Source organism: Stegodyphus dumicola, chromosome X2 (assembly GCF_044657685.1).
Source record: "Stegodyphus dumicola isolate Sdum_Otavi_A_Nest chromosome X2, ASM4465768v1".
In the NCBI taxonomy this organism is placed as follows: domain Eukaryota; kingdom Metazoa; phylum Arthropoda; class Arachnida; order Araneae; family Eresidae; genus Stegodyphus; species Stegodyphus dumicola.
Genome location: NC_140781.1, coordinates 155834607 through 155861433, shown reverse-complemented (window position 1 = coordinate 155861433; position 26827 = coordinate 155834607). Strand labels below are relative to the sequence as shown.

General features: G+C 33.1%; 1 protein-coding gene across 1 annotated transcript in view; it reads right to left on the bottom strand.

Moving 5' to 3' along the window:
• Window positions 1-26827, bottom strand: part of LOC118199401 (terminal nucleotidyltransferase 4B-like) — a 106016-nt gene that overhangs the window by 52900 nt on the left and 26289 nt on the right. The window contains exon 2 of the mRNA XM_085809589.1: window positions 4101-4224. Within this exon, the coding sequence (XP_085665715.1) occupies window positions 4101-4224 (124 nt within the window). The remainder of the gene's footprint in view (window positions 1-4100; window positions 4225-26827) is intronic.

Here is a 26827-nt window from a genome sequence, read left to right as displayed (position 1 = left end):
CTAGAAAGCACAAAAATTAGCAAATATTTAAGTAATTCAATAACATAATTGCTTCTAAAACATTCATGTGGTTAAGTCATGCAAATATTTAATTAGTTCATTAGGTTAGTCATGTAGTTATTCAATTTTTTACAGCAAAGCAAAAGAGGATATTTCATTTGTAACATGCTTTATCACAACAGCTACAACTGGAAAACATTGCACTCACTCCTACCTGAAGTTGTTACGGACTATGGTGCAGTACAATCGGGTTTTTAGGGGATGCTATGTAAAAGGTATATGACCCCATGTGAATCAATTGAAAAGCACAAAAAATGTATCAAATCATGTGATAAATCTAGTTGGTTAACAAGTTTTCAAGTTCGATTAAGGTGATACAACTTCAGAAGTTATATGAAATTATTTAAAATTTTTCTTTGAGACTATGATAGAAAAACAGGTCTACTATAGAGGAAAAAAGGCTCCGCCTGTGAGTTTGAGATTCCAGCACTCCTATTTTCATTAATAATGAAAAGAACAATAGTTATTTAATTTTTATAGTAAAGCAAAAGAGGATATTTCGTTCATAAGATGCCTTATAACGACATCTACAACTGTGTTGCTCCTTTCCATAGTTGTTACAGAAATCGGGCGATTTTTAGGGGATGCTATGTTAAAAGATTAAAGGGATCTCCTGCTAGAACTCTTGTTTTTCCACACGTCCATACATTCTTTCATTTTGTAAATTTTACCTGCTTGTTATATGGTTGTCGTTAGGTTAGTTGCCATTTCTGTCTACATCATGCCTTACCAATAAAGTGCGAATTAAAGAAAAAATTAAATAAATCAGATATGTATATGAAGCAGTTTATTTTCACTAGACCAGTAATAAAATATAAGAATGCTACTATTGCTCTTTTCAAAATTTTTCATTTATAGCAAAGTGGGGCGATTTAAGTGTTGTTAAAAAATTTGATAAGAGATGACTGCTTGTTTGAGGGACTTGCTATTACAAATATGATTACATCAGTTGTGTAAAACATAATCATTAGATAACAAAAGAATACATCCAATTTCAAGTGACATACAAGTTAATAAAAACTAAATTATTTAATCCTTCACCTAATATATATATATATATATACGTAGGCTGATCCAAAAAAAGTTTACAAGCAGAAGCATTTGAAACGTAATTATTGTGGAGCGAATATTTCCACCCAGGGTGGTTGACAGATGGTGCTAGTTGTCCTACAGCGGTTCTACGAGTAAGTAGCGTCAGTATGCAGACACTTAAGAGCGACAGTAATGGCATGACGTCTAGAAAAGTGGTCTCGCATAGAAATGCAAGCCGCAATTCGATTCTTATGGGCCAAGAATGTGGCCGCATCCGAAATTCACAGACAAATCGTTGAGGTATACGGGGGACAAAGCAATGAGTAGACAACAGGTAGCAAAATGGTGTCGTTCTTATCAAGCAGGCAGGGAGCATGTGGAAAACCGCAATATGGAAGCGAGCGGCCGTCCAAGTTCTTCAAGGACGGATATCAACGTGGCACGTGTTGAATGAAATCATCCAAAGGGATCGACGAGTAACCGTGCGTGAGATTGCCTCAGAGTTGGACCTGAGTTATGGTAACATTCAGCGTATCGTAACCGATAGTTGTGATAATCCAAAGTTTGTGCCCGCTGGGTTCCACGTGCGTTGTCCATGGAGCATAAGGCCACTCAAATGATGTGCAGCCTCATATTTCTTCAGCAATACCATTCAGATGGCCAACACTACATTGATCGTATTGTTACCGGTGATGAAACATGGCTTCATCACTTCACCCCCACATCCAAAAGAGCCACGATGAGTGGAAACACGCTGGATCACCGACAATGAAGAAGTTTAAGGTCACACCCTCTGCCGGTAAAGTGATGGCAACCGTTTTCTGGGATATGACTGGTGTTATCCTAATCGAGTATTTGGAGCATGGCCATACCATTAAGGCCGATCGTTATTGTGCCACCTTAACGAAATTGTGTAAAGCCATCCGACGCAAACAGCCTGGATTACTGAGCAAAGGTGTCATTCTTCTGCATGACAATGCCAGGCCCCATACAGCTCGCCAGACTTAGGAATTGCTGCAAAGGTTCAAGTGGGAGGTCTGGGATCACCCTCCATACAGCCCCGATTTGGCTTCAAGTGACTATTTCATTTTTCCGGCGTTGAAGTGATACTTATCCGGAACACGGTTCACCTCAGACGATGCAGTGAAAACAGCTGCTGAGAAATGGCTAAATGAACAGGGCCCTGATTACTACCAAGACGGCATAAACAAGTTGGTCGAATGTTCTGACAAATGCCTAAACAGGTTTGGCGACTATGAGGAAAAGTGAAGGCCAGATGTGTCTCTTGATTCCCATTTGTATCTTGTTTCTATTGTTAATAAATACTTTTTCATTTGCCTTGTAAACTTTTTTTTGGATCACCCCTTGTATATATATATATATATATACACATACAGAGTGCATAAGAAAATCTGTTAAACCTGAAAATTCTTGCGAGCTATAGCTATGCAAGTGGGGTAACGGTATAGTAAAACGACTACGCTCAACCAACAGCAGTGCCCTAGTGGCAAAATTTGGAAGATAGGTATTGCAAATGGAAAACAAAAAGAGGCAACATAATTTCCACTTACAAAGTTTTAGAGCATTAATTAATACAAAATGACACTTGGTCCACACAGTTGAGATAAACTGTCGCTTGTATACCCAAGATGTCCGCAAACTATGCACTCAATTTTGTGTAAACGTTTGAAAGAAATAGCCATAGGTATTAAGAAATACGCACTTTCTTATTCCAAAAAATACATACTTACATCAATAGTTTGATAACTTTTCTCTCACACACACACCGGGGGGGGGAAGCACACACAGTGATAAGCAAGTTAATAGTATCGTCTGCCATCAATATTATAATGAGGTTTGAGATTATGTTGTTTATATGAAGTGAGAACCAACACCTTTTAAACTAAAATTTTAAATGCATTAGAAATAAAAGGTTTACAGATATTACAGTACAAAGAGTCACAATCTATAATTGTGCACTGCTATATTTCCAAAATGTAAAAATATGTATTGAGTAAGTATGTATATGAGTAGAATTGCCTTGCATCAACTGTGGACTTCTTTGGGTATACATGTGACAATTTATCTTGCCCGTATGAACCAAATGTTGTTTTGTACTAATTAATTGATGCTCTAGAAATTTCTAATTGGAAATTTTGTTTATCTCTTTTCATTTTCGACTTGCAATGCCCATCTTGCAAATTTTGCCATGAGCTGCTGTCATTTGCATTATGTGGGGCGTAGTCACTTTACTATACTATCACCTCATTTGCATAGTTGTAGCTCTCTCTGCTTGCTATGCATCCTGTATATATGCACACACACACATATATAATGGATTCTTAACCCACTAAATATAAACATACACAGATGAAAGATATAGTTATATTTTTTATAGATATAGTTTTATAGCTAAGCTATTACGTAAAACTGCCAAGCAGAATTTGTAGGTTTCATATTCCTGCCAATAGAAATACTAAAACTTTTTTTAAACAGAAAAATTTAGTTTTTACACAACACTAATTTTATTATTTATTGCTTACATCATTTCTATGTAATTAAAATTTTCTCAATTTGTTTTTGACTATTTACAAAATATTAATGTTCTTTTAAAATTTATTTCACATATTACAAAGATCTCCAATAAGATACGGATAACTAAAGATCTTTAATAAGAAAATTTACTTACAGAACTTATTCGTAGGATAATTGCATAAAAACTTTTGTACTAAAAGAGTCACAGAATCATAACTACTATATCTAAAAGGCTTATTTTAGTTGGGTGACTTCTTAACTGAAACAATACACTTATGACTAATTGTTCCAAAGACATTTAGCAGAGCAATTTTTTTAAAATATTACATGTAGCAACAAATAAAATAATCACTGAACAAATTTCAAAGTGTAACCTTTTGACTAAATATAATTTTTTTTATAATATCTAGCAAGTTACTGGAGGTTATTATAAAAAGAAATTTATATCATATCTAATCTGAATGCAAATCTACCTTTGCATGAGGCCAGATAGATTTAATTATTTTTGTTATCCTTTCCACTACTTCTAGCCTTACGTGATGTTCTGCTTGGGAAGGTGACATATATCGGTAGAAATCTTCTATTTCTTCATGCAATCTAAAATAAATAAATGAGTAACACTTAATAAAACTTCAATTAAATATGCAAACAAGATAATATAAATCACTGAACTCCTCATATTAAAATATCTTGAAAAAAAATTCATTTTTTCACAGTTATATAAAGGTTAAAAAAATTAAAGAACAAATCAGTTTTTTGAAGAAATACATATGCGGTACTCATTTTTTCAGAAAAATTGCAAGGGATCTGTCCATGTAATTTTACAAAAAATGCCACTAGACAATTTGCATCACAAAATTATTTTATTCAGTTCAAGGGGGGGGGGAATTGTCTCGAGTGCTTCTCGGCATTCTAAAAATAGTACTTGGAAGTAAACCAAACTGTTTTCTGAGGATTTCACTTGATATTAATACAGCATGTAATCTTCCCAAAACACTATAAAATGGCTTAACATCTGTGTGGCTCAGAATTTATATAATGATCCAGCAAATAAATGCTGAGGCAATTTTTTCACTCCTCTGCAAAGGCTGTCTAACTCTCGAAGTGTAGCAGGAAGTTCTGGTCAAGTAACAACTTACGTCGCTGGAGTGTTCAATGCACATTTATTCATTAATACAAATTAATATTTGAGAATGAGAATTTTCCAATATCTATAAAGTTTCTGTAAGCAAAAATACTTTAGTTATTTTATGAACATAGTAAAAGATTTTTTTTTGAAAATCAATAATAAAAAAAGTGATTTCAAAATTACCTCACAAAAAGCTTTGTACACTTTAAATTGCACATATTAGTAAATACTATTGTATTTCAGTTAGTATCAGGATTTAATGGAAGTTTTCCACCACTACAAATACTATCTGTGCAAACACAATTCACGTTAGCATGTTTAATTATATTTTGCCGAACGATTTTTGGCATTTCAGAGAAAGAAACTTACTTTAGAATACTGTTGTGAAATCTGTAAAAAAATATGGTTATAGTACAAGGTTATTAAAATATAGAACAAGGTATATTAAAATATAGTACAAGGTGCCTGAAATGGAACTATCATGCTACCACATTAGAACCATCAATTGCTTCCAGTTCTGTTGCAAAATGTCAGCTACAGAATGTTACCAAATTATGTGTATAGCTTTAGGTAATAATGTTGTATCATATGACACTAAGAAGGTTTGGTACCAAACGTTCAAAAACAAGGACTATGACATGCAAAAAGTAGAGCACTCCGGTAGGCATACTGATGTTGATAAGGCCCACCTTTGAAAACTTGTAGAAGAAGATCAGTATGCAACCTCTCGACAACTTGCTAAAATGTTAGATGTTAGTGCCATGTCCATAAGTTACACTATGCATCGCATAAACTTAATGTACAAGTTCAATCGCTAGGTGCCACATGAGCTGACTCAAGCAGATAAGGACAGATGTGTTCAGGCCTGCACTTACCTGCTCGAACATCAATGCCAGGACAAAATTCTGGACCGGATCACAGGCCAAAAAACAGGTTGGTCTCTGCTCGTGAACCCACCAGCAGTATCGCAAAGTAATGGAAAGTATCTGGAAAAAGGTAAATCCCTCAACAGTAAGGTGTACAGCGAGGTGCTAGTCTGTGTTGACGCTGCTACCAAGAAAAAACGTTCCTCAACTGAAAAACTGAGGTACGACACAAAAAGGTAATGTTCCATTATGATAATGCAAGACTATCAGCCATGGAAACAGGTTAAATGATGATAACAGTCATATGATAACAGGAATCTTGCCACATCCACCATATAGCCCTGACATTGCTCCTTTAGACTTCTACCTTTTTTTACACCTGCAGCTACATCTTGCAGGTGCTATATTTCATTCTGCACAGGACGTCCAAAATGAGGTTGACCTGTTCTGGACTCGCAGCCACTAAGTTTCTGGGCTGCAGCTTTGAAAAACTACCAAAATGTTGGCAGAAAGTCATAAATTTTGGTAGTGATTACTATCTGCACTAAAGTTACTTCTTCATTTTTTTTTTTTTTTTTTTAAATTTATTAAGAACATTTTTGGCGGAAAACTTTCATTACAACCAGATATTTTGTAGGATATCTTGCAGTATTTAAGATAGCTTTCAAATGTCTAGACATAGAGTTCACAAGTTTTTTTTTTTTTTTTTCCATATCTGTATTAATGTTTCTCCATTCTTTCATCATTTCTGTTTTTACTTGGGTTCTCATTTCATTCGTGGTCATTGTTTATTTTGGATGCAAAGACTAATGAATACAATAATGGTTAATATGCTCTAATAAATGTATGAAAACTGGATAAAAAGGGGGTTAAGTGACCACACTATAATATAATAAATATACTTTTTTTAATCTGTTGGATGTCATAATAAGTAGTTAAAAACATTTTATCTCAAAAAGAGTACCAAGTATGCAAATACCTTTTTCTTTATAAAGTATTCCACTCATGAACGACCACTATAATGTTTCATGCTTTTTTTATGATCTAACACCGGTAGTTAATACATTTGTATCAGCCATGGAAACAGGTTAAATAAAAGTTATATGATAACAGGTTAAGAGCTTGAGAGTCCTTCCCAGCATGGAGCCTATGCAATTTGAGCTATTCTATTTAGCGAGGGTCAGTAAACACTTGTAGTTCAACCCAAGGTTCGAATCCTGGCATGTGGGCTGGTTGCATGGGCGTTTTCATGGCTTTCCCTATGTGCAACATGTACATGAGTCAGTTTCCCCATAAAAAATCCTCCACAAAAGCATCCCACATTAGGCAGATAGCCCTTGAGTGCTTTGCCATAATCAAATAAAAACAAACTCTGATGTGAAAACCCGACTGCGTAATATTTCAAAAGTAAAATGATTTTCCTTTTAGCTTTTGAACATTACACAAAAACATACTTCAGAGTATTAATGCTCATTTACTTAATAATTTTATCAATATGTTAATTGCTGTGAAATAATTTTAGAACTATGGAAAAACTATGCACAGGCATGAAATACAGCTCCATTTTCAATCACACGAAATTATCATAAACTTGCCTTTTTTGTATTTTCATACACATGGACTTAAAATGTGATCATGAACTTATGAAACGTGAATTTATAAAACAAAATCTAACCATCCAATGCTAAAATCTGAAAGATCACAAATGTTAAAAAGAAATTTAAAAAATGAAAATAAACATTGGATTTGCACAGAAGCCCAATTTTATTGATGAATTCAGAATATACATTGCAAGAAATAAAAATCATACCTACATTCTTAACCAGAGCCTGACTAAGGCAGGGGCAGTTGCCACGCCCCCCCCCCCACAACAGAGGGGATGGCCCAAATCGAATAGAAAGTTTATTTTGTTTCCTTCTTGAATGAACTTTTTTTAACAAAATATCAGTCAAATTTTGACTCTTCAGATGGGTTATATCCTTTTAAAGATGGACATAAAATTTTTAGAAAATCAATAAAATGGATAGAAAGATATTTCGTCTGACCATTAGAGAGGAGGACTTCATAGCTATTTTAGGTTATAGTCAATTTTCTTGTTATATATCTATAATGGGGTGAAAAATTTAAATACCTCCATACAGTTCTTCATTACTGAAGCAGTGGAGCAGATGGGGTGGCTCTCAAAGAAGTTTTTGTCCCAGGCTCCAATTAGGCTAAGTTGGGCCCTGTTCTTAACCCTTTGCAATCGAGAAGTGACTCTCATTCACCATGTGATTTGATGCCGCAACTCAAGAGGTGATTCTAAACTCACCACTTGGTTTGATGCAAAAACTCGATGCGTGGCAATAACTGTTTATGTTTAGTTTCTTCGAAGTGGGTTCCTATGCTCTTTCTGTATAATATTATGAAGTGTAAAATGATACCCCTTTAAATGGAGATAAGATTTTCTTATCTGAAAGCTTACCCTTTCTTATCTATCACAAAGTCTGTTCTTGGAGAAACGAACCCAGAAAAAGGCATCAAATAACATTATTGCAATACTCGCCCCGACAAGCCAGGCATGCATCTTGAGAATTGTTACATTAAATATCATCATACACAGAAAAATTACAAAGACTAATATTTAAGAAATTATGTTTATAAAGGTGTAAAGATATATAAAATGTTAAAATAGAGAAACATATTAGAAAATTTGTGGTCTGTGCGAGAGCCACTGAAAGTATTTAACAAAACCATCTTGTTTAAGAAAAGCACAAAAGCAACCATAACTAATATTGTCGGGGAAATTGGAAAATTAGAAACAAACCTTGAGGAAAAGCTTGATAGTAAATTTATGCTTCAAGTAAAAAAAAAAAAAAAAAAAAAAAAAAAAAATTAGAATACTAGAAAATAACGAAATTACCAATATCAATACAATTTTACAAGAGTTTACATTTTATGATAGATGTTTTTTTACATTGAGCTATGAGGAAATAGTTTTGGTGCAGCTGAATATTTTATTTGGATAAACAACAGTGAATTAACACAGTCAAACTGAAGCTTCAGATGAAAAAATTATTGAAAATGTCACAGATTATACAATGAACACAGATCTATTTTTCGAAGAATTATAGATTTTAAAAGCTTCATTGGTCAGTTAATTATAAAATTTGGAAAAGCAAAAGTTGTGAAGAAAAATGGATACAACATTTCAGTCATTTCATAGAAAAATGCACTTCATTACCCAGTCTCATTCAAAGGACAAAATACATTTCAAGCACACCGAAAGAGTTAGTCCAAAGAGTATTCTCAATAACGAACATTTTATGGTTTGCATAATGGCTGAACTAATGGTAAAAGCTTTACTAAGCTGCAAAATTAATTGAACAAAATTGCAGTTAATTTACTGATACATTAAAAATAACGAAGAATTTTTAAAGAAAGTTCACACTAGTAAAAAATACTAATGAATAAGGTATGGTGAGCCACTAAAAATTATATTGTTTTTTGTCAACATCTTCTTTACTATAGTAGTACCTTTTCAATCATAGTACCAATTAGTAGAGATAATCATAGTATAACCATATCAATCAGTAGTGATAATCATAGTATCACTTATTAGTAGTACCTTTACAATAACAGTAGTAGCTTTCTCATTTTCTGTCATGAGTATTTTCACACAATTGTCCGAGTTGGAACAAAAAATATTATGGTAAGCCTAGTCAGAGTTCTTAGAGGATCGATGAAGAATAAAACATTATACAGGGTCTGCCTTCTGGATCACTAACAGGTAAAATAATGCAATCAAGAAAAAGAAAGTGCCAAAGTCTGATTTTGCTGAATGTCTGTTAAAACAGGAACTTTTACAATACCTATAAATATGAAAGTATACGTAAAATGAGGTTAAATTAATTGATTATGGCCAAGCACTCCAGAGTTGTTTGCTTAGAATGAGACATGCCTACATGGGAAGTATGAATTTAAGTAAATTTAAAAAGAACTCGTAAGATAACAGTAAACATAGGATGAAATAGCAAACAAATGTAAAATATGGTTATGTTAACCGATTATTGCACGCAACAGAAACCTACAGCATTAATTTAAAGCAATTAAAAAACATCAACACGAGTGAAAAAAGAATAACGTTCCCCAAATGCTTCTTAAGTCCCAGTAAATAAACTCTCACATACTAGGGCATAAAGTGAACAAAGCGCACACACTTCTCAGCATTTGACTTGCACATGGCTAAGTCTGAATTTATCACAACTGACTCAAAATATAACTATTGCGCATGCACACTTGTCAGCGATGGAGTTGATGAGATTATCAAGAAGGGGCTAGAGAATTCTCTCCCGTTCCTGTAAAAATGAAGTTTCCTTCCGTTGAGTAGTTTATGGGGGATGGTAAATAACATTTCTCCCTACAATGTTTCGAAAATGTTTGGTTAGGTTCATGTCTGAAGAACATGCCATCTGAAAAATTCCTTTCTTGAAAAGGAAGTCAGCCAATGAAAGTTTAATGTGATTGGAGTTACCATCCATGAAAATAAATCCACCGCGTGCTGCAACATAAATGTCTTCAAAATGTCCGAGAATTTCATCTTTCGACTGATGATGCAGTGACCCAGTAATGGAGATATAAACTAAAACAATCATTCCGCACCCTCCAAATCAAACATATTCAATCACAAGTGCAGGATGATACCCAGTATCACATTTTTGCCAAATGAGAAGCCGCTTATTATGGCTAAAGTGGGACTTATCTGAGAAGAGCAAATTATTAAGTCTCAATCAGAGATGCTCTTGCAACAATCCTCTGCTGGCAGCATGGTAGCCCACTGTAAAAAAAAACAAATCATAGGTCTGCGAGTATACATATCAAAACTAAGGATTTGGTATCAGACAGCCCGAGCTGAAAAAAAGGAGCCAGTAGCTGTTGGAAGATGCTATTGCGGCCGCTTATTCAGGGCTGTGGAGTTGGAACCGTAGTCGGGCAGATTTTGGGGTAAAAGGAGTCGGAGCTGGAGTCACTAAAAACAGGTCGACTCCGACTCCAGTTTTTGTTGGGCAGTTTGAATTTGAAATGAAATTTAAATGAATTGAAAAAAAAATTAATAACAAGATGAGTTATTTTTATTTATGGACTGTATACATCAATAAATAGTTATTTTCTATTTTATTGACATATTCATAAATAAATATAAGGATGGATGTGATATTTGCCATTAGCAATTAAACTGATTCATTTAGTTACAAATATCACTGGTAAATTTAGGTAAGCAGCAACAGCAGCAAGAACTCCTAAAATTGATGCCATTCTTAGGAAGCGAGCAGGAAAAGGAGCAATTATTGATCAAGCAATGCGATAAAGAAGTACATATTTGATGATAAAAGAGTTTTTAGAATTAAGAACTTTTTTAGAAGAAGTAGATAATCCTAATGTTTCCCTAACAGAAAGACTGGGGAATGATCCTGCAGAATTAGAAACTCTTCTTTCTACACTGTATATAGCCACAAAAAAGCTGCAATCTGAAGAATTGACAGGAGGCGAGAATGGAAGAATGGGATGTTTGTTCTTTCTGAAATGGAGGGTTTACTGCAGAAGGAATCATTTCTTCAATAAAGAAATGAGAAACTAGTTTGCTAGACAATGAGATCTTGCTGGGTTCAATATATGTAGATCTGAAACACCGAATTTTCTTGGATTGCGAACAAATTAAAAAGGCAAAGAAAGTCATCTATGAACTTTCATTAAGAATGAAATTATTCTCTGAACAATTGGAGAATTCGAATCAGGACAGTCAAACTGCAGACATTGCAATCAACTCTCTATTATCCTATTCTAGTGAAGAATTAGATTTTGAGAAATGCTTTTTGGATAATAGTGAAAAGGCTAAGGCAAAGCAAATAAAAATAAAGAACCAAGAGCCTTTAGATATAAAAATGAAAAAATACAAACAAGATTTCTACATGGCCTTTGAAGAAATACAATTGCACTTGCAAGACATCTCTTTTAGAACTTATAAAAATCTATCCTGAAAAGTTAAAAGAAGTAGCCCTAACTGTAACAGCTCTTCCTCCTACTCAAGTTAGTGTGGAAAGACTCTTCTCAGCTCTGAAGTTTATCAAATCAGATCTATGGGCCTCCAAAACAGATCTTGCTGAAGCTATACTGTTTCTTAGAAATAACTAATGCCAGTTTTTCTATTTCATAATAAATGCTAATTAATATAAATAATTTGCTATGAGATCAATTTTTTCTGTAGCATCTATTACTTCTTTTATGTTAAAAAAATAAGCTGTAACCCATGTGTATATGTTTACACACACATATATATATATATGAGGCAGTTGGAGTCATTAAAATTCCACAAGTCTGAGTCTGTCATTTTCCCTACCGACTCCACAGTCCTGCGCTTATTACGGCTAAAGTGGGACTTGCCTGAGCAGAGAACACATAGCTTCATAATTTGAGGATTGGTGCAAGAGCATCTCTGATTGAGACTTCATCAATCAGAGATGCTCTTGCACCAATCCTCTGGTGGCAGCATGGTAGCCCACTGTTAAAGAAACACAAATCATAGGTCTGCGAGTATACGTATCAAAACTAAGCATTTGGTTTCAAACAGCCTGAGTTGAAAAACAGGCACCAGTAGCCCTTGGAAGATACCATTGCAGATTCATACTGCAGTTTTTTCTGGCCATAAGTTGGTTGTCATTTTGAATTTTTGCTTGCCTTTAAAATTCAGTTCCTTGTTTTTCACTTCCAGTACGCAGGAACTCATTCCAAAAGTTTGAAACAATGCTTTGAGATACTCCAAAAGGCTACCAATTTGATTCATTCATGTTCCCACGTCTTAAGTCATTATCAGAAAGCACTTAATTCATGTTCTTTGTTTTCTAATCTCCTCCCACATATTATTTTTTTTTTTAAGATTCTCAAACTATCAATATTTATTCTAAGTTGGCAAACATTATCAACACACGAAAGGGAAATTTAATAATTTAAAATACCAAATTTTAATTATTAAATAAGTACTACAGTCAAAAGTCGTTGATTCGGACCTCAAAGCTAAAAACTTTCTGCGCATGCGCCGCGTTGACACATGCGCATAGGCATTTACGCGTGCGCGTAAGACCTTTTACGACTGCGCATATGCGTGTGCGCAAGCGCAGAATACGTTTTCACGTGCGCGTTTTATGTATAACGGACGGTATAAGCTAAAATTATCTAATTATCTATTTCAGTTAATGTTGATGATTGCATTGTTTCTTAATTTTTGAATTGGATCCGGCTTATTATTTTTTGCAGACTGTAAGAGCAATACTATAAAAGTAAACTTGAACTTTTGATTATGTCAAATAGAATTTCCGATTCTGGAGCTCCCAAAGGATCGTACAAAACGAAAGTATGTTTCGATGTCCATCAAACAAAAAGTGGAATTGCTGCAAAAAATGGATAAAGACATGAAGAACGTGACAGAGAGGTTAGTGAAAACGAAAAAATTTCGATTGACAAGTTAGTCGGTATTCTCGGCACAGCAATTAACAGGACTTGAACGGCAGAACTTTGGAACTGAACAAGAAATTATGTCTGTTTATAGAATTAAAGAGAAAGTATTAACACATAAAATGAAGCAACGTAAACAACTTACATTGAAAGAAATGTTTAATAAAGTAAACAAATAAATATTAAGCTTTTTTTTTTGTAAATTTTGATACCCTTTAAATCATAATTGTTCTTTATTTCATAAATTACGGTTTCATATTTTTAATTTTAGAATTTCTGCATGCCATCTTACGAGATTTAAACTGATGATCTATAATCCGGAAAAATCGATAATCCAGAATCGCAAAGTCGTTAATCCGGACAAGTCCCGACTTGTCCGGATTAACGACTTTTGACTGTACTACATGACACATTAAAAACATATTTCTTCCAAATCTTTTTGTAGTTTTTTAGGCTATTCTTCCCAATTACCAAGTGATCTGTTTACAGTTAAAAATCAGAAAATTGCAGAAATAGGGCTGTCTACCAAACACATCTACTCATTATTCCCTTTAGAGATTTTGCTCCAAAATTCCGTGTATCTAAAGAAATTTTACCGCACTTTCTTCCATTGCTGGCAAATTTCACAAATGCATATTTTAAAATTAAGAGCAAGGTATAAAATATCACAATTTGTTAATATAAAAGCCATTGGGAGGGGGGGGGAAAGGAGCACATGTGAAAATGGTGATGCTGCTTGACTGAAGGATTATTATGAGCATTGTTAAATGATGAAACATTATGTTCCTGGCTGCCAGAGTTTGGCACATTCTGAAAACTTGGAGAGTTCTAGTGGTTGTCATAACATAACAAGTATTGAACATAAGTATTTCCAGTGAGTCATAACATAACAAGTATTTCCAGTGAGACATTTTTTAAATGTTATTTTACTACCATATGAAATGAACAGGGATTACAACCATCATGAAAATAACCATGCAGAATTTTGGGAATACTCATATTTCATAAAACTTGTCTTTTTTAAAAATTTATGTGTATTAGTTACAATTTATGAACAAACAGATATTTTGATAGAAATTCAGCCTTAGTCTAGTAATTGTCTCCTGACTACCACTATTGAATGAAAAAGATTTCTACATAATGCATTAATTCTTTCCTACCTTGTCTTAGTTATTTTGAAATTCAATTGATTGTTTATTGTTTGAAGATAATTGAGGCAAATCCAAATTTTCCGAAAACTGAAAGGCAAGTTTAAGCCTATCTTTTGAGATAGTAGTTGTTTTTCCATTGAAATCTATTATAAAGGTTTTGTCTGTTCGCTTTATTATTGAGGTGGTCCATAATATGAAGTTTGAGTCGAGGGCGAATTTTGTTCAAGAATATGTGAGGGTACATTTTTAATGACAGATTTATATAAATTTTAATATTGCCATGACCTGCAGAAACAAAGGAGGTTAACTTTTCTCATCATTGCAATTAAATGTGAAATATGTGTGGTGGTAAATAGGCTGTTTGAGAAAATCTGGAGATATAAATCGTTGCATTTTAGTAGCTGAACATAATCCTAATAACACAAATGGTAGGATTTCTGCCCATTTGGTATTTTCATGAGCTGTGAGAGCACTTTTGAGATGTCTGTGTAATCTCTGTGTCATTCTGTTGCTTTGAGGCGAATATGAAGTTCAGTGAATTCTGTGGCTGCCTAACATATCCAAGTTCTCGAAATAGAGATAATTCAAATTTTTGTCTATGATCTATTGTAATTGTGATGGGTGTTCCAAATTTAGAGATCTAACCAAGCAAAAAGGTATGTGCAGTGGTCTCAGCACACATATCTGAAGTAGGAATAATCCCAAGCTGTTGGATGAATCTACTAGTGATGGTCATATTGACTGCTGTCTGAGAATGGTAAAGGTCTAATAGTCCAAGTATACATGGGAAAAATACATGTCAGGTGAAGCAAATTCACTAATTGGAGCTTTAGACCTTAGCTTGCTGATATTTCTCCCAACTTCCAGCTTTCATTTTAAAGTTCTTCCTTTTAATTATTTTTTATTTTGTCATTTCTTCTGGGAAATTAAACTGATGGTGGCTGATATTTCAGGTTGCGAAAGATAATGCAAATTTTTGAAAACTAGTGACCTAAAAATTGAGGAATAAAAGGATGGGGTCGATTTATCATAAAATAGGAATACAGCTTTGAGTGGAAAATAATGTTTTTCCGAATTTACGTTGCATTCCAGCAATTTTTTTATAATCAAAAGCAAGTGGTTGTGAGATAACATTGATCTCTATCCTAGATAATGTATCAGCAAAGATGTTCTCTTTGCCATTTACATGACAAATATCTGTCGAAAATTGAGATATTTGACATGGGGAACATTTATCGGGTTTTTAATTTTTTTATTTATGTATAAATAGCTTATAGCTCAAGATGATATCAGGATTTCTGCACATGCAAATTAAGTACTTTACCACTAATGAAAAAAATTAAGGACCTATTAGCAAATGGATGCTGAATAAATTCAATTAAAATTTAATCAACTTATATCTGAAATCCATTTTTGTAACAACACTGTAAGAATGAAATAGATATATAAGTAGGATGCATTCTTATTAAACATAATATAATAAACATAATTATAAAACAAATTTGAGAATAAAATCTGCTTTATAAAATTTATCAGGAAGCATTAAATATTTTACACGTATAATAGTTGGAAATAGTTTGAAAGAAGATTAGGGACATTTTATTTATGTTTTACCAACAGTTAGCTTTATGTTGATTTTTTTTTTTTTTTTTTTTTTTTTTTTTTTAAATGTCTCATTTTGCCACGCACTTAGTCTAGAGGTTTAGTAAATAGCAGGTAGATTTTATGTCAAATGGCATATGTTAAAATGAGATATAAAATCATAATCAGCATGATTTGTAACAGAAGATTGGCTGTTGCCAGTACTGCTGCTTGCCTAGACAGAGATCTGTTGATCAGAACAAACCTGAAAGCCTGATGTGGTTTTGAGGTTGGCAAGTTTTGAAAGTTAGTTGTGCTCCATCTGTCTGATGCAGTTAGTGTTATAGCTTTATGTAGAGTTCCTGGCATCATAACCTAGTTAATATATTTTAAGGTTTCAATAAGCCACTAATGCACCAGAGGTGATAAGTTGTTTTGTATTATTTAAAGTCTCACTAGATGCAAAGAGTAAGTTTTACATAAATTTTTACATTTTTGTGCTGTATCTTGTGATTACAGTAAAGATTAATGAAAGGCAATAACTTGCTTTAATATGCAGAGATAACTTTTAAAAGTGAGCGGTTAGTTACAAATAATTAAACTAGGTAGTTAAATACCCTTAATCGTTATAGATTTACATAACCACTATATTAAATTTTATTTATTTTTTTAAAAAACATTTGTTGAAAAAGCACTATTAAAATCGCAATCTAATAACATTTCACAGTTTAAAATGCATGTAATTTTAAATTGTCAGTTTTAAATCAATGTCATAACATTGATTCTTAAACTGTATTAGGGTAATACCACATTAAAAGCTACAAAACATTAATGTTTTTTAGCAACAACACATAACAAAATATTTATGACTCATTTGAATTTGAAGTCTTTCCCAGACATTTTGGCTTAATTTATATAAATTTTCTTCTCCTTAAACATCTTTCCTAACAATTCAAAATCTGTTTCAATACACAAACCAATGTTCCCACTAGTTTTTGTGTGCTTTATCTCCTAATTTGCCAGTCTCTTTACTGTGTACATAACAAGGTTTTACTTAATCTAGTAAAAGTTAAATAGTCCAAAACCTCTTACAGACACGAAGCAAATTATCACTATGTCTCAAAGTAACTAAAAGACACATAATAGTCCAAAACCTCTTACAGACACGAAGCAAATTATCGCTATGTCTCAAAGTAACTAAAAGACACATAAAAGTTTAAATAAACCAACTTAGAGCATACAGGCACATTCCTATGTTGACAAAATTAACTAGATCTTGTGGTGATGCAATTAAACAGGAACAGTCAAATTCAAATTAAAAATGTAGACTAGTAGTCAAAGACTACACAATTTAATTTTAATCTAAGTTCGCTCAGTTACTCTATCGTCATAATAAATTCAAATGTTAATTGCGATTATGCAAAGATGAATAATTACAAATTATCAGAGCTGGCAAAAACTAACGCAATATCCAAGTGGAGGGCAAAAACACTCAGTCTTTCAGTCCCCAAACCTCAGTTTAAAAACTATCTGATTTGTATTATGGTGAGGAAATAGAAAGGGGAACTTATAGTAAAGAATAAAATTATAAACAACTAGTTACTTTAATAATAATAATAACTGTACATATCATTGAAGAATAATATTCTTCCTCTTTATGCATTCAGGTTCTTTCTTTGTTTCCACTTTAGAATTTTTGAAATTAATTAAAGATTTCTGTTATTCTAAAAAGCCAATGCATTTAGAATGCAAAGAAAAAGCAGGTAAATATGAAATGATGTATAGTAAGGGCTGGTTTCAGGCACGATGAGGCAGAATTTTTAGAATTTAGTGACACACCGAGCAACAAATCTAGAAATGGCAAAACTTTTAGAATTTAGGACAGACAGAGCAGAATTTACGATCCGCGCAGATTACATCAGGTGGGAAAATGCCTTGTGTCAACCCTGTGTATGATCCACCGAGACATATAAGGTGAATCTTTTAAATTGTCAGTTTTCAGTTCCTTTATTAATGCCTTGTGTCAACCCTGTGTATGATCCACTGAGACATATAAGGTGAATCTTTTAAATTGTCAGTTTTCAATTCCTTTATTAATAGAAAAATTATTTTTTATAAATGCCTGTTCATGCGAAAAGATTAGAAACATTTTTGATATCTTCCATACTTGTGCCTAGTGAAAAGTTGAGAAAATAAAGGGAAGATAAACATGTTAAGAAAAGATTTCTAGTATCAGAAGTACAACATTTAAACATTATGTTTCATTGCCCTTCCAAAAATTCCCCAAATTGTAAGAAATTCATCACAAACTTTCTGTAAAATACATCCATTATGTGTTAATACAATGAAGACAATTTTATTTTGTCAATTTTTTCTGGAGCCTCCTAGAATTGTGGGTCTGTAAAGCGTAAAATTAATTTTATAGAGAAAAAAAGACACAAATTCTGACAATTCTGAGACAATTACATAGGAAAAATTCTTTCCATGAAAAAATTAAAAGGAAGAAATTTTTCATTAATTATGTAGCTATTTCGCTTTTGCTATGAATTGTTTTGTAAACTGTGCTTTATAGAATTTATTAACTTGTTTATTTTTTAGATTCAAAATACTATATAATAAGTGGCCAAAACGGAAAGTAATGCTACTTTATAATATGACAGCAAAAGAAAATAAAAATGTTTTTATTTTAATGTTATTCCTTAAATGTAATTTAAATATATTACCATTATTTTAGTTACATTTAACAATGTTATAATGTTTCCCCCCCCCCAAAAAAAAACTTAGATCTCCGGATTAAAAATTTTCTATAGAAATTAATCTTAGAATCACCAAAATATTGGCAAGTTGCCAAATTTACAGCCGTTTAATAAAAGAATTCACATCCTCAAAAGCAGAAAGCTGTTTAAATGCTCATTAGAAAAAAAATGAAATAATTTTGAAATTCTTATGTTTGACTCCTTGCTGAGAAACTCCAGTATCCCACCCTTTACATTAGAAATAGGAACAAGTTACAGCCCATGAACAGATAACCATATTTGTCAGTGAGCTGTCAAAAATATTCCTCCACAATGATAATTCACACTCAAAACAGCAGTTGTAAAAACAAGACAGAAATTTCAGATGACTAAAATTAAGGACTTTCTGCTGATTTTGGTCGCAAATTTAGGACTTTTAAGGACCTTACGAGCCCTGTCATACGAGTATGGATGTCAATTTCGTTGGTTTTTATTAACATCATGGACAGGAATGTTACTGGTTTCCAAATGCTATTTGAAAATTGCATAAGAGAGCTGCTGATTGCTATGCCTGGTATATCAGTCCAGACTCAATTTAACACCAGGAATCAGGTATTTAAGTAAGGCTGCTTCAGTAAGTGCTTGTTTTGCTACTGAAAATTTTGCTTAAGCTTTCACAGGTCATTAGAATGGATTTTTCAAGATTTTTTTAGATGGATGATTAGACTTCTTTTAGTTTGTAAGTACACCAGTGGGGCTAAAAGGCAAGCAGCGTTAGGAAACCTATGGTAAAAATTGTACATATTGAGAAATCTGCGAAGTTGAGTAATCATATCTCATCTAGGAAATTTTTGTATTGTTTCAACTCAATTAGGTAAAGATGCCATTCCTTTTTCAGAAAGTCTAAAACCTAGAAAATCTAAGGAGCATGCTTCTAAAGTGCATTTACATGGTTTTAATGAAAGACCATAATGATCAAGATGTTCAAATAACACTCAAGGATGATGAATATAGTATTCATGAATTCTGGATGCAATCAGTATGTCATAAATGAAGGCATAAACACCATCTAAACCACTAAAGACCTCAAGAATAAATCACTGAAATGTGCACAGGCAAAACTGCATTCGAGTACTGTTGAAGAGTTCTAAAAGCGTTCAGATGGCTGTTTTGTGGATACGTTCAGGTGCATTGGGAATTTGATGGAAAGCTTAGGAAAACAGAAACTGAAAGTAACTTCACATATGAGAAACCACAAAGCAAGATCAGCACTGATAAAGACTGGGATTTTTAATGCTGATGTCTCTCCCATTGAGAAAATTGTGATGATAAGACTTAACACAAAACAAAATTCTAAATGCCACAGAATAAGAAATCAAGGTAGGCTGGCCTGCAGTTTCAGGTCATGATGCAGATGATTTGTGATGAGATGAACGCTAACCCATTTCTTTAAACAATATTTGCTTACAATACAAAATACAACATTCTTAACACTTTCTGGCACACCCAAAAAATTCCCTCTGTAAACACAGAAAAATTGAATGGAAAAGGCTTTATAGATTACTTTTAAACTTCTCTATTTATATTGGATAACAGAACAACAGAAACCAGTCCATGCATTTAAGCCATGCTTAGTTTTTACAGACCTTCATTTTTCAAAGAAATTTTCCTGATTTTTTTAGAATATAAAAGGATTGTTTGAAAAGAAATTTGTTATTTTCTTGGCTGTATGCTGCTCTTTATTCCATATTAGTTCTAAAATTTTACCTTAAAATCTTGCTTAAAACAACAAACATCTGGTGTGCCCAGTGTGGGATCACTGAAACACCAGGGCCACACTAACAACTATACCTTTGTTTCACTGCAGTATTTTTTCCAGTGAACTAATTCACAATAGAAAGTTAGGTGCACGTCTGTGTTTAATTTCCTGTTTTTGTTTTGTTGGAGGAAAAGTTTGGTTATCAAACAAAACATTATTGGGATGCTTTTCTGAAGGTCAGGAGTAATTTTATCAGTTAGCTCTTTGATTTTCTCCTAAGCAGTTTTCTCTTCCCCCCCTCCATTTTCATTGAAAGAAGTTTTGTTAGCTCTACGTTTTGAGTTGTAGATGTTTATTTAATTTTATTTTACAGATTATATTTTAACTGTAGATATAATATTAGTTAATTTTTTCTGATTTTTAATTATTTTGCAAATGGATCAGAGAATGCTGACCATTTCTGAAGCAGTGAAAGTGCTAAATGAATTGCCTCCATGTGGTGAATCGGATAGGGATCCCAGTACATGTACAAAACATGCAGTGTTGGGTTGCGCTTTTTTATACTTCGAAAATTACTACCACAGGAAAAAATTGGACAAAACTGTAACTATGAAAGGTTAATAATGCAAATATCGTATAGCCAAGTTACTGTTTTCTGATTTATACGCATGTAATCATCATATAACTTAGAACAGCTTTTTTTGAAGGGGGCGTGTAGAGTAGTAGGCCTTTCCACAATACACTCTATGCAATGCTAAACCTGCTAGGGTAATCAGAATCTAGTGTTTTTTTAATTGTAGGCAAAATCTTTTACTCTACTATGCACTACAAGCAATGCTCATTTCAGCGCTCTTTTTGAAGCTCTATTCATTCAGTGAGCCTGTTTCGGGCACACCCACAGAATTAAAACAGTAAGTGCTATCTTTTCAAAATTTTACCTGTGTACTCCTCTATGCCTGATTAGACTTCCTGCCATTTATTTTGTTGGAGTTCCAACTTTAAAAGATAACATGCCAGAAAAGATTAATGTATGGCAAAGGATAGCAAAAGATGGCCCAGATGCACAAGCAGCTCGTTAACTGATGCAACAGGAGAGGGTTAAAGAGTGACTGTAGAGCCACTTCTCCTGAACTAAAATGCATTCACTAACACGTTTGATATTTAATTTCACTATAAAGTACTGAAAAGATAATTTTTCCAAATATTTTTATTTTACTTTAATTCATGCTAACCAGGGATAAAAAATTTTCTTTCAAAATAAAATGTTTACTTAACAATATTAAAAAGTAACTATTTTTAATTCATATGCATGAATCCTTTCCCAAATATCGACCTAAAAGACTCAAATGTTAATTTACCATTTCCTTACAATATATATATATATGCCAGATACAAAATATAAAAGTAAACTTTTAATTTTGATTAGCTATAACCTCTCATATTTTTTATTTAATTTATGGACTTCCTCTCTCCATCTTAGAAATAGCGCTATAAGTCTAAACTGCATCATTCAAAGTAATCATGCAACCTTGCATAACGCTTAATGAAGATACCTCTTTGTGCAATCAAAGTAATTGTAAACCAAAAATGAAACTTTTGACTCCCCCCTTCTTTCTCTGACCTGATGTATCACTTTTGCTTGTGCTTTCCTCGTGGCCAGATTGCTTTGCTGAAATCATCTATGTGCTGCTATGATCGCTTCTATAGCCATAGTATCAAAATTGAAAATGTTCTGAAAATATACACGATTAGAGTGCCAAGTGAATTGTGGATGAAATTTAATCCAGCTTGACTGCCTCTTCTTCAATACGAGTCAACACTCTGAGCATCAAGTGAAAAAGCAGAAATACTATGCCATCAGTATTTTTGCGCTTCTACATATTAGTGTGTTCTTACTTCAGCGCTTCTACAAAATTGTGCTTTTATTACATTTTTTAGCCCGACAGGATTGGATTATGTGCTACTAAATTCAACGAACATTTATTTCTCAGCTGGATTTCTGTTAAAATAACATCTGCAAATTCATCATTCTAAAAGTTAGTTATCATGAAGTATTCAAATATATGATGCTGTTATTACACTTTTATAGTGCAGTCGATTTTCGAACCTACAAGGATGTCTCAAATGCGTAGAACTCCCAATGCACAGTTTATTGCAACTAATCTATCATCGTTTAACTAATGGACAAAAAGAAAGCGTTCATCACCACCGGAATTCTGAATAAGGCTAAAGTCACTGCAACTTAGAACTACGGTGCACGAAAATTGATTTTTAACACTGTTATAGGGAATGTGCTTTTTAACAAGTAAAACTGATTTAATGCCATCTTCAAAAGTGCTTATCTTGTTTGGAAAGGGACATATTATTAAAAGTGATATTGAAGTGAGATTAATTTTAGTTCTAAATTAATTCTTCAAAGATGTTTCCATCGAGGAACTATAAGTGACAATATTGAAAAAAATCTGTTTTGACTGTACGTGCTTAAAAAAAATTGAGTTTCTCTCCAACTAAATCATTATAAATAACTTACTCAATAATTGGTTATATTTTGAAGTCTGAAAATGTAATGCAGCACTGCTTTATGAAAATATCAAATTAAAATGTATAAGTATTCTAAGATTTTATTCAGGGAAGATTACTAAATTTTGTGTTAAGTAAGTACAAGTTTTGTCAAAAATTTTGAATTAATGTTAAGATTTTGGAGTTATTTTGCTAACAGGATAAGAATTTTGGAATTATTTTATAAATAAGATTACTGTTTAAAAATTTGAATTTTAAGAATGATGTGTATATGAAAATATAAATGAAATAATTATTAAATGGGAGAATATTAAAAATATTGTTAAAATTAATATAGAAGTACCAAAAGATTGAAGAAATTGAATAATCGTAATAATATTTATATCAGAATATAATTAAGAGTAAAATGTATTAAAATTTGTTTGTAATTATGGTAAATGCATGTTATAATTATCAATACTTGTATGTTAAATATAAAGTATGTTGAGCGAACACTGGTTCCGAAAAAAGGCCCGTTTTACCTCTGCATAACTGTTCCTTTTACCCTCCTGCAATATAAACTTTGAAGGCTCCAACTTCAATTTTTTATGTAGAATTTTTATTTTTTCATATATGAGAGTGCGACTTTTTTTTTTTTAATTAATGGAACAAGGAACGAATGCCTTTATAAGCAACTGCCAAAGCAACCCTTAACCACTCATGATAAACATTAGTTGGTTTTAAGTGGTTTTGCTTAAATAGCTGGATATGTGTATACTATGAGAAAGCTGTGGGGTCTTCTAGTTTGTGTAAAAAAAATGCACATATGACAAATCTCATAAGTAAAATATTTCTGCAGTTTAACAAATAATACAATCGGTAGGTACACACAGAAAAAAAGAGCACCCATAATTGCTCTAGTTTCAGGAAGATTTTAAAAACTTGTTGGCAGTTCATTAGATCAGTATTAGTATGATAAAAATATCTTTCACAAAACTTTAGTTATCAGGAGGTAATGCTGGATTTCAATTTGCCAATATACGAGTGTGTAAAATAGGAATTTCCAATCTTTTTCTTGTATCAATCTCTCTTTAAAGAATGGTTTCCTTCACTGACCCCCCTTACATTTTTCTCTATAATACAGTAAACCTTCATTAATATTAATGTCAAGGTCTTGAAAAGACAAGAGTTTGTGCAACCTTGCATAACGCTTAATAGTTAGGATAAATTTAGGTTGTGGTTCTTAAACTTCTTTTGCTGAAATCTCAGAAATATTAAAATATAAATTTCAAGAGCAATTAAAAATTGGACAATCAATTAAAATGTGTTTAATGGTTAAAACAGTACTGCATTCAGCACATACTGGTTCAGTTTCGCCCATCAATAGGTACCTGTGTGTAGTCTTGTGTGACCGATTCTTAGTCGGGTCAGAAGGACCTGCTCCTTTCGGTTTAGGGCACATTTCTAATGTTCTATTTTAGGTTTTATATTTCGTAATTTATTGGTTAACTGTGCATTCGAAAGCTTCTGCCATTTCATCAAAATCTTCCTATCAATCAGAGTGTTAATATCCGAATAGAGGATGAGTCGGCTGGATGTCTCGTAGGCATATTTTGCAGCGATATTGGCAAGTTCGTTCCCCTTTTATACCACATGACTTGGTACTCAGCAATAAAGGATCCAGTAGCCTTTGGTCTTGAAGTTAATATTAAGCTTCAGCACTTCTACGATCAACAGATTTGTGTTATTTACATATGATTAGAGTTTTTAGCACAGTGAGTCTGTGTAAATAATGAAATTTTTCCCATGGTTTTTACCTATATGAAAGATAGAGCTAATAGTAAAGCAACAATCTCCACAGTAAAGGTGGTAGAAGCCAGATGAAGTTTTCTTCCCTCAATAGTATTCTCGCACACGAAGGCAGACTGAGAGAGTCTCTGTAAATAATGAAATTTTCCCTATATTGTTTACCTATGAAAGAATGAACTACTAGTAAAGCAATGATCTCCACAGTAAAGATGGTAGAAGCGAGATGAAGTTTTCTTCCCTCAATAGTATTCTCGCACACGAAGGCAGTGCCAACGTGATCTTGGAACTTAGCTCTATCTGTATATACTACAACACAATCATTGAAAGCCTGTCTAGGTTCATAGAAAATCTGTTTATACATGACATCACTGGTGTTATCTTTTGGAAAGTGCATCTTTCCAAGGAGGTATTTCCAAATGATTTGCCACTTGAACTTTCACCTCTTTCAAGTCATGTTCTTGCATCCACTGCTGGATGCATAATCCAAAAGCAGGAATACAAGAAGGATTCACTTGGTAAAGCAAATAAAACTGGCTATAAGTGGTTGGCTGGATGATCAGGATGCGATACAGTTTTGAAGTAATATTGAACAGACATTTGCTCATGCAGATATAGGGGTGGCTCGAAACATTCTACATACAAACTCTGCACAGATGGTCTGAAAGCTCCTGAACAAATTGTCAGGGCTTGGTGGTAAACAGGGTCAAGTTTCTTTATTACAGAAGGCTGTGGCGATGCATAGGCCACCGATCTGTAATCGAGTTTGAAGCGAATAAGAGCTCTGTAAACTGGAGCATAGAAATTTTATTTGCACTCTCAGGAGCTATTTCATAATACTTTCAAAATGTTCAATACTTTTAAACACTTTTTCTTTACATATGCGACATGGGACAGAAAGCTGAGTTTCTTATCAAATATTACTCCAGAAATTTAACTTCTGCCACTACTGGAACTGATCAGCCTTCTAGGTAGACTTCTGGATACGGATGAAGATTTCTTTTACGGCAGAAATGGACACAAATCGTCTTCTGATTATAGAACTTGAATATCCATTTTATTCGACTACATAACTATCCTGTGTGTAGTGGGCTATCTGCCTAAAAAGAGGTATGCCTTCGTGGAGGACTTTTTAAGGGAAACTGGCTCGTATACACGTTACACATGGGGAAAACCATGAAAACACCCATGCAGCCAGCCCGTTTGCGGGATTCGAACCTCGTACCGAACTACTAGTGTTCAGCTTCTTTACCGCTCGGCCGCTGGTGGGCTCGCAGAAATAGATGGAAAAAAAACAAAAATTAACAACTGGCAGCTACCTGGGGGGATGTCATAGAGGGGCACTGGTATAAAATATATATCAGCCCTCAAAATTCAGGATTTCACTCTAGATTTTTTTTAAGTCTCAATTTTGTGCCCTAAGGGTCTATAAGTTACAATTCATTCAAAAATTTGCCACAATTTAAATTATTATTTTATCACAATTATACTACCCCTCAAAAAATTAGACTATTAATTTGGATAATTCATGATTTAACATTAATCATTCTAGCTAACTTTTAAAGAATAAAGAAAACACATTTGAACACAGAATTGCATTTGTTGATTGAAGCTCATTACTGATGTGATTATCGAGCAATGCTACTCAACCTGAGTAATATTTTAAAAATACAATGTACTCTGTGAGATTTTCAGTTAAACAGGATGGAACATTTCTAAACGCAACCGACTAAAAAAACAGTTCATGCCTAACGAAATTCACATAAACTGACAAAATTTTCCATTATTCTGTTCGTGTTAACCGAGTGTTTGCCTTAAGCAAGTTCATGTTAAGGGGGTTTACTGTATATAGCAGAGGTTGCCAAACTTCATCGTGGTAGGAGCCACATGGTAGATTTCGTGAAACTTTTCGTGTAAATTAACGAGAATTTCACATTTTTATATAATTAATATACTGGCATAAAATGCAAAACTTATTTCTCCTGTTTTGTTTTCAAAAACTTTATGTCCCAACAAATTATATTGAAACTACTGTATAATGCATTAGAGAGCTATTCTTTAAGGTAAAAAAAGAAGCATTTTCTTTTGGTTTCCTTTATTCCTTTTTCTTATAATTGTTGTTTGGTTATATAAGAAGTGAACTGAAGTCAAAAGAATACATATTGGTTGTTAAAAAATGCATATTG